This window comes from Pseudophryne corroboree, chromosome 5 (genome assembly GCF_028390025.1).
Source record: "Pseudophryne corroboree isolate aPseCor3 chromosome 5, aPseCor3.hap2, whole genome shotgun sequence".
Lineage (NCBI taxonomy): Eukaryota > Metazoa > Chordata > Amphibia > Anura > Myobatrachidae > Pseudophryne > Pseudophryne corroboree.
Window position 1 is genome coordinate 181,576,142 of NC_086448.1, and position 15,072 is coordinate 181,591,213.

Sequence of the window (15,072 nt, forward strand, 5' to 3'; positions counted from 1 at the left end):
CCCAGCGTCATGCTGTGGACTTAGAGGGGGCGGGGGAGGACTTTTGCTCCTGGGAACTGGCTGTATGCTGCAGCTTTTTCCCTCTACCTCTGGGCAGAAAGGACGCGCCTTTAACCCGCTTGCCCTTATTGGGCCGAAAGGACTGTACCTGATAATACGGTGCTTTCTTTGGCTGTGAGGGAACATGGGGTAAAAATGTAGACTTCCCAGCTGTTGCTGTGGAAACGAGGTCCGAGAGACCATCCCGAACAACTCCTCACCCTTATAAGGCAAAACTTCCATGTGCCTTTTAGAATCTGCATCTCCTGTCCACTGCCGAGTCCATAACCCTCTCCTGGCAGAAATGGACATTGCACTTATTTTAGATGCCAGCCGGCAAATATCCCTCTGTGCATCCCTCATGTATAAGAGTGCGTCTTTAATATGCTCTACGGTTAGCAATATAGTGTCCCTGTCTAGGGTATCAATATTTTCCGACAGGGAATCTGACCACGCAGTTGCAGCACTGCACATCAATGCTGAAGCAATAGCTGGTCTCAGTATAACACCTGTGTGTGTATATATATATATATATATATAGACTTCAGGATAGCCTCCTGCTTTCTATCAGCAGATTCCTTCAGGGCGGCCGTATCCGGAGACGGTAGTGCCACCTTCTTTGACAAGCGTGTGAGCGCTTTATCCACCCTAGGGGATGTTTCCCAACGTGACCTATCCTCTGGCGGGAAAGGGTACGCCATTAGTAACCTCTTAGAAATTACCAGTTTCTTATCGGGGGAAGCCCACGCTTCTTCACACACTTCATTTAATTCCTCAGATGGAGGAAAAACAACTGGTAGTTTTTTCTCTCCAAACATAATACCCTTTTTTGTGGTACCCGGGGTAACATCAGAAATATGCAACACATTTTTCATTGCCTCAATCATATAACGTGTGGCCCTATTGGAAGATACATTAGTCTCATCGTCGTCGACACTGGAGTCAGTATCCGTGTCGACATCTGTGTCTGCCATCTGAGGTAGCGGGCGTTTTAGAGCCCCTGATGGCTTTTGAGACGCCTGGGCAGGCACAGGCTGAGAAGCCGGCTGTCCCATATTTGGTATGTCGTCAAACCTTTTATGCAAGGAGTCGACACTGTCGCATAATTCCTTCCACAGAACCATCCACTCAGGTGTCGACCCCGCAGGGGGTGACATCACATTTATCGGCATCTGCTCCGCCTCCACATAAGCCTCCTCATCAAACATGTCGACACAGCCGTACCGACACACCGCATACACACAGGGAATGCTCTGACAGAGGACAGGACCCCACAAAGCCATTTGGGGAGACAGAGAGAGAGTATGCCAGCACACACCAGAGCGCTATATAACACAGGGATCCCACTATAAATGAGTGTTTATTCCCTTATAGCTGCTTATATTATATATACTGCGCCTAAATTTAGTGCCCCCCCTCTCTTTTTTACCCTTATGTAGCTTGACACTGCAGGGGAGAGCCAGGGAGCGTCCTTCCAGCGGAGCTGTGAGGGAAAAATGGTGCCAGTGTGCTGAGGGAGATAGCCCCGCCCCTTTTCCGGCAGACTTCTCCCGCTTTTTCTGGAATTCTGGCAGGGGTATTTTTACACCTATATAGCCTTCCTGACTATATATGGTGTAGATTTGCCAACCAAGGTGTATTATATTGCCCTCAGAAGTCTTCTGCCGCCGATTTTCCCGAACACTTCTTGCTTCTGGCTCTGTAAGGGGGCCGGCGGCGCGGCTCCGGGACCGAACTTCGAGGTCGGGTCCTGTGTTCGATCCCTCTGGAGCTAATGGTGTCCAGTAGCCTAAGAAGCCCAAGCTACCACCAGTTAGGTAGGTTCGCTTCTTCACCAATTAGTCCCTCGCTGCAGTGAGTCTGTTGCCAGCAGATCTCACTGTAAAATAAAAAACCTAAAATATACTTTCTTTCTAGGAGCTCAGGAGAGCCCCTAGTGTGCATCCAGCTCAGCCGGGCACAAGATTCTAACTGAAGTCTGGAGGAGGGTCATAGTGGGAGGAGCCAGTGCACACCAGTTAGACCTAAAGCTTTCTGTATAGTTGTGCCCAGTCTCCTGCGGAGCTGCTATTTCCCATGGTCCTTACGGAGTCCCAGCATCCACTTAGGACATCAGAGAAATGTGGCTGTAATTGCACAGGAGGTCCCATAGGGGGCGTAAGGCATGTCACAAGCGTATTGAGCATAGTTGAGAACGCCGCCCAAGGTGGCTCCTGATTGATTACAGGAGCTGTGGACTGACTGGGAGATGTAGGACACATAGTACAGTCATACAAAACTTACCCCTCAGGCAAATTCTTGGCGCATGCGCTGCAGGAGCGTCCTCAGATTTCCTGCCCTTTGTGTTAGACATTATTAGTGAATGCAACCACAGAGCGTATTACTACGATACAGCCAGAGTACAATTCCTGCGACTAAATTACCTAGTATGAGACTACATACACAGTACACAAACACCAGCGAGTAAGTCCGGTATTATGCGACCGAGCCCGAAGTACACAACACCAGCGAATAAATCCGGTATTAGGTGACTGAGTACACTTTATTACGAGTGAGTGACTTCATTACGTGTCCCTAACATTCATAAGATTATTCAAATATGCAGTAAGCAATGTAGGAATCTGCGCTGATTTAAATCACCTAAGGGTAGATGGGAGGGGTGCCAGTACCAAAATGAAGGTGCCTCACCTTCATGTGTTCAATATATACACAAATATAGAGTAAGAAGGAGGGAGGAGGGGTTAGGAGACAGACTGCAAACCCTATTTTTAAAGATAATAGGAGGCATTACCATTCCAAGACTTCTAATATAGAACATGAAAAATAAAAATGCCTTTGGGACGGTCCAAAGCAGCTCGTATTCAGACATGGCTAAACTTTGTACCCACAGCTAGCAGCATTGGACTTGAAAACATGAAACAGATGACCAAATAATTGCCTAACACAGACGTTCAATGGAGGCTGTGGAGGCTGTGCCATGCCATGCATAGAGAATATGCAGGTAAACACTTCTAAAAACTTGTCGGTTTTAGGTCGGAAGGGGTTCAGACCTATTCATTACGGCCCAATGTATTCCGACAAGTCGGGAAACCAGACAAGTCGGGAAACCAGACTTGTCGGAATGCATGCCGATCGGTGGCTTCAGCCGCCGATCGGTGTGCATTGTCGGAAGCGGGGCCAAACCCGACAGGTTTTAGCCCCGTTTCTGACAATCTCAATCTGACTTTAAAAAAAGTCGGATTGAATAAGTGAGCTGAGAGCAGGAGATGGGGGAGCAGCGGGGAGAGCAGGGACCCAGCGGCAGTGTCCACCCGGCTCCAGCAAGCGACGTCCCGCTTGCTGGAGCCGGGTGGACACTGCCGTGATCCTCCGTTGCTGCAGCCGCTGCTCCCCTGTCTCCTCCTCCGTCCGCTCCGTCTCCTCCGCTGCTCTCCATTTGTTAGCAGTTGGGCAAAACCATGTGCACTGCAGGTGGCAGATGTAACATTTGCAGAGATAGTTAGATTTCGGTGGGTTATTTTGTTTCTGTGCAGGGCAAATACTGGCTGCTTTATTTTTACACTGCAATTTAGATTTCAGTTTGAACACACCCCACCCAAATCTAACTCTCTCTGCAAATGTTATATCTGCCCCCCCCCCCACCTTGCAATGCACATGGTTTTGCCCAACTGCTAAAAAATTTGCTGCTGCGAACAACTCTGAATGTAAATGTAAGATTAAATTAGTAAACAGTTATTTTGTTATCCTCCATACTCTAGATTTTTTTTTCAGGGCACTTGAAACTACATTTTTTGGTGGGAGTACCTACAGTACAAAAAAAAAAACCTGCAAAAATATTTTGTCTCACGTGTGCTGCTGCTTGGCTCCTACCCAATGGCAGCAAGTATTTAGTGATTTGCCTATGGCACAAAAAATAAAAATAAAAAATTATAGAACTGGTTGGAGCAACAGGAGTCATGCGATGCCTGATTCATTCTATTCTACTTTTTTTTTTAAAGGACTTTAACACACAGGTTGATTTTCTGTGCTGAATAGAATTACCCTTAAAGAAAAATCATCTTTCTTGTAATGCCTTAGATAATGTGTAAGAAGGAAATAACAGGGGTTTGACCAAGTTAAACGAGATCATTAAAGGCGTGCCTTGCGAGGCACATCTGAAAATTTAAGTTCGATAACTTCAACAAAAACTGAAGAATGGCTGTTCGTGCTAAACATTGCTCACCACTGCTTTAACGCAAATACCTTGTTTTGTAGGTGGATACCAAGCCTGCAATAAAGGCTAAAGGCCCTCAGGGAAGATTCTTGATTGATTTTGTTTGTTGCATTTTCAGGTGGCTTCATATACGAGGATAGCATCTCCTAAAAACATGTTTAAATAGACAGGGAACTATTAATTAACAGCTACAAATATTAAAGGATTATATTTCATAATAGGCCTTTGGCAAAAGAGAATTTAGTTAAATGCATGAATCAGCTAAAGTTTAACGCAATGGCATTCATTGCTTCAGTTAATAATAATCAAATATAAGCAATAAGAAAGGTTCTTATGTCAAACAGAAGTCACAGGACTCTTTCTACAATGTACAGAGCATACAAGAGGAAACAAGTCAGTCTGTTAAACATCACCTCTAAACTGATCCTTATAAATGATTGGCCTAAACAAAACTCAAGAAGCTGTGTGTCATAGGTGTGTAGGTTCTACCAGTCTCAACAGTTTTTGCACTTTATTTCTGAATTGTGTGATATCCACCAACAAGCACTCACATAAGAACATCATTCCACCAAGTCTTTGGTGATGTATAACTTTACAACGGTGAAAAAGTAAAAACAACATGCCTCAAGAACCTAACAAAACTGTTTACTTTAAAAATAAAAGTCCCTCCATAAAGTACACAGTAAATGCTGAACATTTATAACACCAAGTAGGATTAAATTGCCTCAAGCACCACTGCTTACAGAGTGAAAACGATTTCTGTAAGAGTGATCAATCACTTCTGTAAGAAATTGTGTAGTTGTGCAAGTCACGTGCAAAAAAACTGAAAATAGGCAAGAAAGTCTAGTTAAGTTCAACTCCAAAAATGAAACTTACGTAATTACAAAAGGAAGGAATGTTTAATGAGAAGGGTATTTTACTTCTAACCTGTTAAATCCTTTTCTCTGAAGCTATTGGGGACAGTGGGATCACCTTGGGTACAGAGTGGTGCCTGGGCACCAAACGTTTAATTTTTCTTTCCAAGCAGCACAAGTTCACTCTTCTATACTCCGTAACCTTAGCCCATAGTACTAGTAACATTAACAAGCACAAGGACAGGGAAAAGGAGAAGATGACAAGGTGGAAAGCGGCACATTCACATCAAGTATACAATGACTGCAGAGGGAACAGCCAGAAGCAGAAAACCACTTCCGCCAGCCAGGGAGGTTGTTGCATTCAGTGTTCCGAGGCTTCAGAGAAAAGGGTTTAACAGGTATGCACAAAAATCCCCTTTTCTCCTTTCAGCATTGGAGGACACTGGGATCACCTTGGGACAACCTAAAGCTGTCCCCTTAATGGAGGGAACACTCCTGTGCTGCGCTTAGCACCCTACGCCCAAAACTAGCCTCAGTCGAGACAAAGGTGTCAAATTGATAGAAGTTGATGAAGGCATGTGCAAAAGCTGCCTCACAGAAGCACCAAGCTGGGCTGCCCAGTAAGCCTTGATCAAAAGTGCCAATAAGAGTGTCTGTTCGTGAAACCAAACCTGCTGCCCAAAGAGGATCACAATTTCTTGGTTTATCTGAAGATGGGATAGTACCCAAAACGCATTTTAAGGACCACCATAACAGGGTGAAGACCAGAAACGTAGAGAGATAGGATAAGCTCAGATATGAGATCCAACAGGCAGAGGCTATGGCGAGGAGAAAGACAGTCTTCAAAATAAGCCAGTCTCCAATGGTTCAATTAGAGCTGCTTAGAGAGCTTGGAGAACCAATGAGAGATCCCATGGAGTCTGGAGGTGTAGCACACCCTATAAGAAGGTCTAGACATCTGCAAGGATAGCTACCTTTCTCTGGAAAAAGGACTGAAAGGGCTGAGATCTCAACCTGAATAGAGAAAAGAACCGGGGATTAAACCCCCAAGACAGAGGACTAGTCAAAATAAGTCTTCAAGACCAGATACATTCTGGAAGGCTTGTGTGCAGTTAAGCAAGGTACATATCACCTGGGACAAGAAGCCGTAGCTCTCAAGACAGACTTTACAACAGACACCCACTCAAAGTGAGGCAGGCTAGATCTGGGTAAAGACAGGGATCCAGAGACAGTAGGTTCGGCTGGAGCAGAAGATAGCAACAGTGAGTCTATGGCGAAGATCTGAAAGTCAGTGTACAAGGCCTAACACAGCCAATCCGAAGCAACGTGAATAACCATGCCACTTCCTACTACAATTTCCGGATAACCCAAGGGATTATTGATATATGAAGAAAAATATAAAGAGGAAACACTCGTAGGACTGAATGAGATCGCTCTCCCGAGTGTACATCCCACCGACTCAGAAAATCCACCTCCCCATTTTGTACGCCCGGGATGTGATCCACAGACCGCGATTTGTGGTGACGTTCTGAGTTGATTTACATAAGCAACTGCCGTTGGGTTGTCTGACAGAACATTGACCGCTTTGTGATTATGGAGGAACTTGGGAGTTATAATTGGTCCTGGAACTCGCCCCGAGTTCCAGGATGTTGATTTGGAGGACCACTTCCTGAGCCATCCGATGCTGAAAGGACAGCTAACCCATCACTGGTCTCTATCTACGAAGGCTTGCATTGTGTGAGAAGGATCCAATTGTAGCTCGAGATGGGACGACCCTTGTACAAGTGTGAGTACCGGAGTTATCACGTTAAGGAGTGACAATTGTCGAGATAGAGGGATCCTTTGAGATCGGAGGTGTAGATGGGAGAGGATCCATCGGGTGAGGTTCTCTAACTAAAAAGGCCTGGAATAGACCTGGGAATACAACAATACGTTGAAGGTAAAGACTAGAGTGTTCAAGTGCAGCATATGGAAATTAACATTCTGCGCTGACACAAGGTCCAAATGTCATCCTGTAGCTTGACTTCAGGAAGAAATACCCGCTGAATCCAGGAGCTGAGCAAGGCTCACAAGTAGGGAGGCCAATCCCGGGATCGGCGGGATCCCGGGATTTGGGCCCAAAAATGCCCGGATTTGAATCCCGGGATTGGAGCATCCAATCCCAGGATCCACGGGATTATACTGCGCATGCGCGGCGGCGGGAGGGTGGTTGTGTAAGTAATAGTACTTACTAATATTAGGCGGGCGGCAGCCATGAACAAGTTGAACGCGGCGGCATTTCAATTGTAGCGCCGGCCGCCAGCCAATCAGAGCTGGCGGACCGGCAGTCAATCAGGGAAGCTGCAGCGGCAGCCAATCAGGAGCGACTGCTGCGGCCGCTTCCCTGATTGGCTGCCGGTCCGCCAGCTCTGGTTGGCTGGCGGCCGGCGCTTCATTTGAAATGCCGCCGCGTTCAGTGTGTTAATGGTTGCCGCCCGTCCAATAGTAAGTACTATTACTTACACCCACCCTCTCTCCCTCCGTGCAGTCAGTGCTCCCTATACAGCCTTCCTCCCTCCCGCGCCGCTACCAACCCTCCCTGCCGCGACCTACACCCTCCCTTCTGAGTCCTGCACCGCTACCTACACTCTTCCTTCCTCCCGCACCGCTACATACACCCTCCCTACCTCCCGCACCACTACCTACACCCTCCCTCCAGCGCTGTTCCCTACAACTTTCTCTGATCCCTACTGCAATCCCGGGATCCCGGGAATGCCGGGATTGACCGTTTTTCAATCCCGAATCCCGGGATTGAAAAAACGGCCCGGGATTGGCCTCCCTACTCACAAGTGATGTATTTCTTGAGACAAAGTTATTGACGATTTCCGCCAATCTATCACCCACTCACATGATTGAAGGACATCCACAGTGAGCTGAAGATGCTCCTGAAAGGACCTCCAGAGATTGGATGATTTACTCATTCTGGCTCAGATAGGGAAGAATGCAGGCCAAAACTGTGGTAAAAGCTACGATGTGTGATACTTCCTGAAAGCAGGAAGCCTCTTATACTACTCCCCACTGTGCTGGCTGCGTCTCTACTCCTGTGGTGTGTGCTGGAGCTTGCAGAGTTAGCTGGACAAGTCACCAGCATGCCAGGACTAGGGTGTTACTGGGAGAGGCATTGGGGGCGACAGACTCTGACCCGTTCAGTGAATGAATTAAAAAGGAAAATGATGCTACTCTGCAGCAAACCCCAAAAAACATACTATTGGTCCTATGGGCTAAGGGGTGGGGTATAGGAGAGGGAGCCTGTGCTGCTGGAAAAGAAAATTAACCATTTGGTGCCCAGAATCCACTTTATACCCCACAGTCATCCCCGTGTCCCCCATGGCTGTGAGAGAGAGAGAGAGAGAGAGAATGTGGATTTTGCGTTATACGGTTAGTTATGTGTGCGTGGCGGGCGGGGAGGGGCGAGGGGGCAGCCACATAATTAAAAGCCAATCCTGGGTATCCTTGGATTGGACATTTTTCAATCCTGATAAACCGGATTGAAAAAATGGCCTGGGATTGGCTTCCCTAGTGTGAACACTCTAAAGTACCATATTCCAAATAAAACGTGACTGGTTATTCTCGCTTTACTGAAGCCTCCATATGTTACTTCTACAAAATTATTCAGAGGCATTAGTCTGAAACAAGTGCTTTATTAACTGTGCCCAGAAAAGGGTAATAAGTACTAACATTCTTTTCTCTATATTAGCTAACAGCAGACCAGCGAGATGTGTCTGGTCCACTTCCCTTGCTTATATATTGTGGTTCTCCTGCCCTTTCAACTCCCCAAATGACTTCACACAGCACTCACATCAGGCTGAAGCTATTGTATTATGAGAGATTAGTTACACACAAATAAGACTGACAGGAGAGCTTAGGGAGGACATATCGAGTTAAGGGTCATACTGAGATAATTGTTCTCTAGTGCATGGGAAAGCTATGGATACATTTGTAGCATCATCAAGTAAATGCCTGCAAATAAATCATGCAATTACATTTTCCATATTCTATTACACATAATAGAAAAGCTTGAAAAAAATTAAATATACAGTTTGTGACAATGCTTACTTTCACAAGTCCCAGGAGACTTAATAGATTATTCAATTTCTTAGGTGGTGCAGAGAAGAGGTGACCTCGATTCAGGGTGTGGGTCAGAATATATTCCATATAGTTCAGCGCTAACTCAGGTTTACACTCCATTGTATCCTGGATGCGCACTTTACGCATAGAGCCCCTTTTTTGATCCTACAGGAGAAAAACATACACCTACAGATTACAAAACAAACCATACCTGGGACCCTGGTCTTTACTTGGCCCAGGTTGTATAGAAGGCATAAACATATCCACTGGAAAATCCTACTTTGGGTAATTGTTAGTGGTCACAGCTGCAAGTTACCGTTTTCTCTGAGAAAGCTTCTGACAGCCAATCGGTTATCAGCTCCAGTATGTGGCCCACTTGCCCCCAACGACACAAGCAGTCAATGAGTGTAGAATATTTGTTTTCCTCAGCCCCAATGTTCAAGTGCCTCAGCTTGGACAAAACAGAACAGCTAGAAGACAATGAATAAAATGAGATGCAGGTAATAATCATCTCATGGGGTAATCAGAACTGGAAAGCTCAGAAATCGGTACCTGAATGTAGGAACGGCAGTTGGAGGCATAAACGAAGCCAAGATTATTAATGGAACAGTGCAGCGATCATCCTGCAGGTAAGACAACGAGGGTTATGTAACATGTATGGAATAGTCATAGGAGGAACGAAACATATGGTAGATATGCATGAATACTATTCTACAGTTGACAATGCAGAACCTTAAGGGTGTCTCCCTCCCCAAAAATAGGATTTTATTTACCTACCGGTAAATCCTTTTCTCGCAGTCCGTAAGGGATATTGGGGAATCTAGTACGATGGGGTATAGATAGGGTCCAAAAGAGTCGGTGCACTTTAAATTTCTTCCACTGGGTGTGCTGCCTCCTCCCCTCCATGCCCCCTCCCACAGGCAGTTCTAGGTAAAAACATGCCCGAAGGAGAAAGGACATATGAGAGAAAGAAACATGACAACAAAGAGTGGTGAGATTTCTAAACCAGCACACCACTAACATATAACAACCAGCAACGGCTGGAAACAACAGCTACAGCTGAACAGGTAACCACATAAAAGAGAACCTGCAGAAAAGTCAACGCACTGAGACAGGCGCCCAATGGGGGTCATTCCGAGTTGATCGCTCGCTGCCGTTTTTCGCAGCATAGCGATCAGGCTAAAAATAGGCTGTTCTGCGCATGCCTGTGGGCCGCAGTACGCACGCGCCAAGTAATTTCACACAAAACTATGCAATTTTACACAGGGGCGAGCAACGCTTTTCAGTCGCTCTGCTGATCGGTGAGTCATTGACAGGAAGTGGGTGTTTCTGGGCGGAAACTGACCGTTTTCCGGGAGTGTGCTAAAAAAACGCAGGCGTGTCAGGCTAAAACGCAGGAGTGGCTGGGCGAACGCAGGGCGTGTTTGTGACGTCAAATCAGGAACTAAACAGTCTGCAGTGATCGCAATCTAGGAGTAGGTCTGGAGCTACTCAGAAACTGCAGGAAAAGATTTTCGAGCAATTCTGCTAATCTTTCGTTCGCACTTCTGCTAAGCTAAGATACACTCCCAGAGGGCGGCGGCTTAGCGTTTCCACTGCTGCTAAAAGCAGCTAGCGAGCGATAAACTCGGAATGAGGGCCAATATCCCTTATGGACTACGAGAAAAGGATTTACTGGTAGGTAATCAAATCTTATTTTCTCTAGCATCCACAAGGGATATTAGGGCATCTAGTACGATGGGGACGTCCAAAAGCTTTCAGAAAGAGCGAAAACGTGCGGAGACTGCTACAGCACCGCCTGCCCAAACTGGGTATCCTCTTTGGGTAAGGTGTTCTTCCCCGACCAGGTAGCAGCTCGGCACAGTTGCAAGGCTGAGACTCCACAGGCAGCTGCCCAGGGACAGCATACTGGTCTTGTAGAGTGGGCCTTCAGAGACTTAGGCCTGTTGGACAGTATGCCTAATCCAACAAGCAATGGACTGCTTCGAAGCAGGATAACCTTTTTTTCTGCCCATCAGAGCGCAAACAAGGAATCCGTCTTTCTAATCAGAGCCGTTCGATTGACATCAATTTTCAAGGCACGCACAGCATCCAATGCCTCCGGAGGAGCAGAAGTATCAGAACTGGACGGAACTACAATAGGTTGATTCAGGTGAAACGTGGAGACAACCTTCGGCAGGTACTGCTGTCTAGTCTGGAGCTCCCCTCTGTCCTCGTAAAAGACCAAAGACTTTTACACGATAAGGCCCCCAATTCTGAGACACGACGAGCAGAAGCCAGGGCCAGTAACATCACAGTCTTCCACGTGAGGTAATGGTCTTCTACCGTCAGCAGAGGTTCAAACCAGGAGGACTGTAGAAATTTCAACACTACATTCAAATCCCAGGGTGCCGTAGGCGGCACTAAAGGAGGTTGTATGTGGAGTACCCCCTGCAAGGTCTGCACTTCTGGCAACACTGCCAATTTCTTCTGGAAGAAAATGAAGAGCGCTGAAATCTGGACCTTAATGGAACCCAGACGTAAGCCCTTATCCACACCAGTTTGCAGGAAACGTAAGAAACGTCCCAAGTGGAACTCCGCAGGCGGATACGTGCGTTCCTCGCACCAAGAGACATATCTTCTCCAGATATGATGATAGTGTTTTGACGGCCTGAACCATGGTAGCAATAACCTTTTTGGAAAGGCCTTTGTGAGCTAGGATGTTTCGCTCAACCATCAAGCCGTCAAACGAAGTCGCCGTAAGTCCGGGTAGATGAACGGTCCTTGTTGAAGGAGATATCTTCTGAGAGGTAGAAGTCGAGAGTCTTCGACGGACATGCCCAATAGATCCACGTACCACGCCCTCAGAGGCCAATACGGGTCAAGCAGAATTACCACTCCCTGATGTCTGATGCGCTTGAGCACCCTTGGGAGCACCGGAATCGGAGGAAACCGGTAGACCAGACGGTAAAGCCAAGGCAACGTCAGTGCATCCACTGCCCTCACCTGAGGGTCCCTGGTTCTTGAGCGATACCGATGAATCTTCTTGTTGAGACAAGAAGCCATCATGTCCACCTGTGGGCAGCCCACCGGTAGACGATCTGTTGGAACACCTGCTGGTGGAGACCTCACTCCCCTGGGTGGAGATTGTGACAACTCAGGAAATCCGCTTCCCAGTAGTCCACACCCGGAATGAAAGATTGCATACATTGCTCTAGCATTTCTTTCCGCCCAGAGGAGTATGTTTGACATCTCTCGCATGCAGGCTCTGCTTTTTGTTACTCCCTGTCGATTGATGTACGCCACTGCTGTGGCGTTGTCCAACTATACTTGGATTGCGCGATCCTTGAGCAGAGGAGCGGTCTGAAGCAGAGCATTGTAGATCACCTGAAGTTCCAGAAAGTTGATCGGAAGGAGGGCTTCGTGGGCTGACCATCTGCCCATGAACTGCACCCCTTGGGTGACAGCTCCCCATCCACTCAGACTCGCATCCGCTGTGAGGAGGATCCAATCCTGAATCCCAAAACTCGGCCTTCTAGGAGATTGGAGGATTGCAGCCACCACAGGAGGGAAATCCTGGCATGAGGCGACAGCCGTATCATCCGGTGCATCTGAAGATGTAATCCGGGCCATTTGTTCAGGAGATCCAGCTGAAAAGTCCTGGCATGGAGCCTCCCATATTGGATCGCGTCGTATGAGGCGACCATCTTTCCCAACAAATTTATGCAAAGATGGATGGACACTCGAGTAGGTCGGAGCACCGGGCGGACCATCTCCTGAAGTGTTCTCACCTTGTCCTCTGGTAGGAACAACTTCTGGGCCACAGTATCCAGCAACTTCCCCGGGAACAGGAGCCGCTGAGTCTGCTCCAGGTGGGACTTCTGTAAGTTGAGGATCCATACATGGCATGACAGAAGTTGGATAGTGCGGTCGAAGTGGAGCAACAAAAGCTCCCTGGATCTTGCTTTGATCAGAAGATCGTCCAGCTAAGGGATAATATTGACTCACTGGACCCGGAGCTGGAACATCATCTCCGCCATCACCTTTGTGAAGACATTCGGAGCTGTGGATAGGCCGAAGGGCAGTCCCTGGAATTGGTAGTGATTGTCCAGCAGGGCAAACCTCAGGTATGCCTGATGAGGTAGCCAAATCGGAATATGGGAGGTAGGTGTCCTTGATATCCAATGAAACCATGAGTTCCTGTACTTCAAGGCCCGCAATCAATGCTCGCAAGGATTCCATTTGGAACTTGAACACCTTCAGGTAAGAATTCAAGGACGTTAGATTCAAATTGGGCCTTAGGGTTGTAGTAATAACCCTTGCCTCGTTGTGGTATTGGTAATGGAACAATGACGTGGGACTGGACCAACTTTAGGATGGCCTGTTGCAACGTAACCTGCATATCTTCCAAAGCTGGTAAGCTTGATTTGAAAAATCATTGGGGAGTAGTGTTCACTCTAGGCTGTTTTAGCAGGGCGCCGCGCCCTGCCCGTATTTTAGCAGGCAAAACCCGCCCTGCCCCTTTTGCGGCGCCCTGCTAGAACAGCAGCCCGCTTCCTGCCCTCCCAGCGTGTATAGATGCCGTGCGCATGAGCGCGGCATCCATTCACGCATTGGGAGAGGGCTGGGGGAAGCCCAGCACAGACGGAGGTGCTGGGCACGCCCCCAACAGTGACGTCGCCGGCCACAGACGCTCTCTGTAGTAGCGTCTGTGGGCCGCCCCGCCCATAAAATGACGTAGACGTGGCCACGCCCCCTAATTTGCGTGGCCGCGCCCCCTTTTAGATTGAAATCTGTGAGACCGAAATTACTGTACAGTAAGCCCTGGGTAGGAGCGTCTCGCCGGCGGGACCACAGAGGGGAGAAACATGGATTACCCAGCTATAACTTTTCAAATCTACGTATTCAATTCAACCTCAATGAGCGATTCCCCAGAAAAGGGGAGGGATTCTACACTGCGTTTGGATTCCGCGTCCGCTATCCAAAGACGCAACCACAAGGCCCTGCGCGCCAACACTGCCATGGCAGAGGTCTTCGCATTAGTGCTCTCCATCTCTTTGAGGGAATCACTGAGTACGCGTGTAGTGTCCTGAATGTGCTTTAGGAGGGTCACCATAGTGACAAGGGGCATAGCCCCGGATAGGCCCTCCTGAATTTGAGTGGCCCATGAATGAATGGCATGGGACATCCAGCAACAAACAATGACCGGTCTTTGCGATATACCTGCTGCCATGTAAATAGATTTGAGTGTAGCTTCTATTTTCCTATCCCCAGGATCCTTTATAGTAAAGGAGCCAGAGGCCGAAAACACCGCCTTTTTGGACAGTCGAGAGACTGATACATCATCCCCCCGGGGGTTCCTCCCAAAACTTCCTACCTTCAGGAGCAAATGGGAAAGTGCGCAAAAACTTTTTAGACACTTGGAATTATTTTGTCTGGTTTTTCCAGGCCAACTTGATTCTAACTTTGCAGAATCAGGGAAAATAAGATTTTAAACCTACCAGTAAATCTTTTTCTCCTAGTCCGTAGAGGATGCTGGGCACTCTGTAAGGACCATGGGGTGTAGACGGGCTCCGCAGGAGACATGGGCACTATAAAGAACTTTTAGTATGGGTGTGCACTGCCTACTCCCTCTATGCACCTCATCCAGACCTCAGTTAGAGAAACTGTGCCCAGAGGAGATGGACAACATGAGGAAAGGATTTTGTTAATCTAAGGGCAAGATTCATACCAGCCCACACCAATCATACCATATAACCTGGAAAATACGCAACCAGTTAACAGTATGAACAAAAAACAGTATTAGTCAAAGACCGATTCCAACTGTAACATAACCCTTATGGAAGCAACAACTATATACAAGTCTTGCAGATTTAGTCC

The 15,072-nt window shown here is 47.5% G+C and overlaps 1 protein-coding gene across 4 annotated transcripts in view; it reads right to left on the reverse strand.

Moving 5' to 3' along the window:
• The window catches only part of NCAPG2 (non-SMC condensin II complex subunit G2), a 205,291-nt gene that overhangs the window by 60,980 nt on the left and 129,239 nt on the right, over positions 1-15,072 (reverse strand). For all 4 annotated transcript variants that reach the window (XM_063921910.1, XM_063921913.1, XM_063921912.1 and 1 more), the window contains exons 17-20: positions 9,766-9,836; positions 9,530-9,683; positions 9,202-9,378; positions 4,282-4,398 (exon numbers count right to left, since the gene is read on the reverse strand). In XM_063921910.1, coding sequence (XP_063777980.1) covers positions 4,282-4,398; positions 9,202-9,378; positions 9,530-9,683; positions 9,766-9,836 — 519 coding nt within the window. The remainder of the gene's footprint in view (positions 1-4,281; positions 4,399-9,201; positions 9,379-9,529; positions 9,684-9,765; positions 9,837-15,072) is intronic.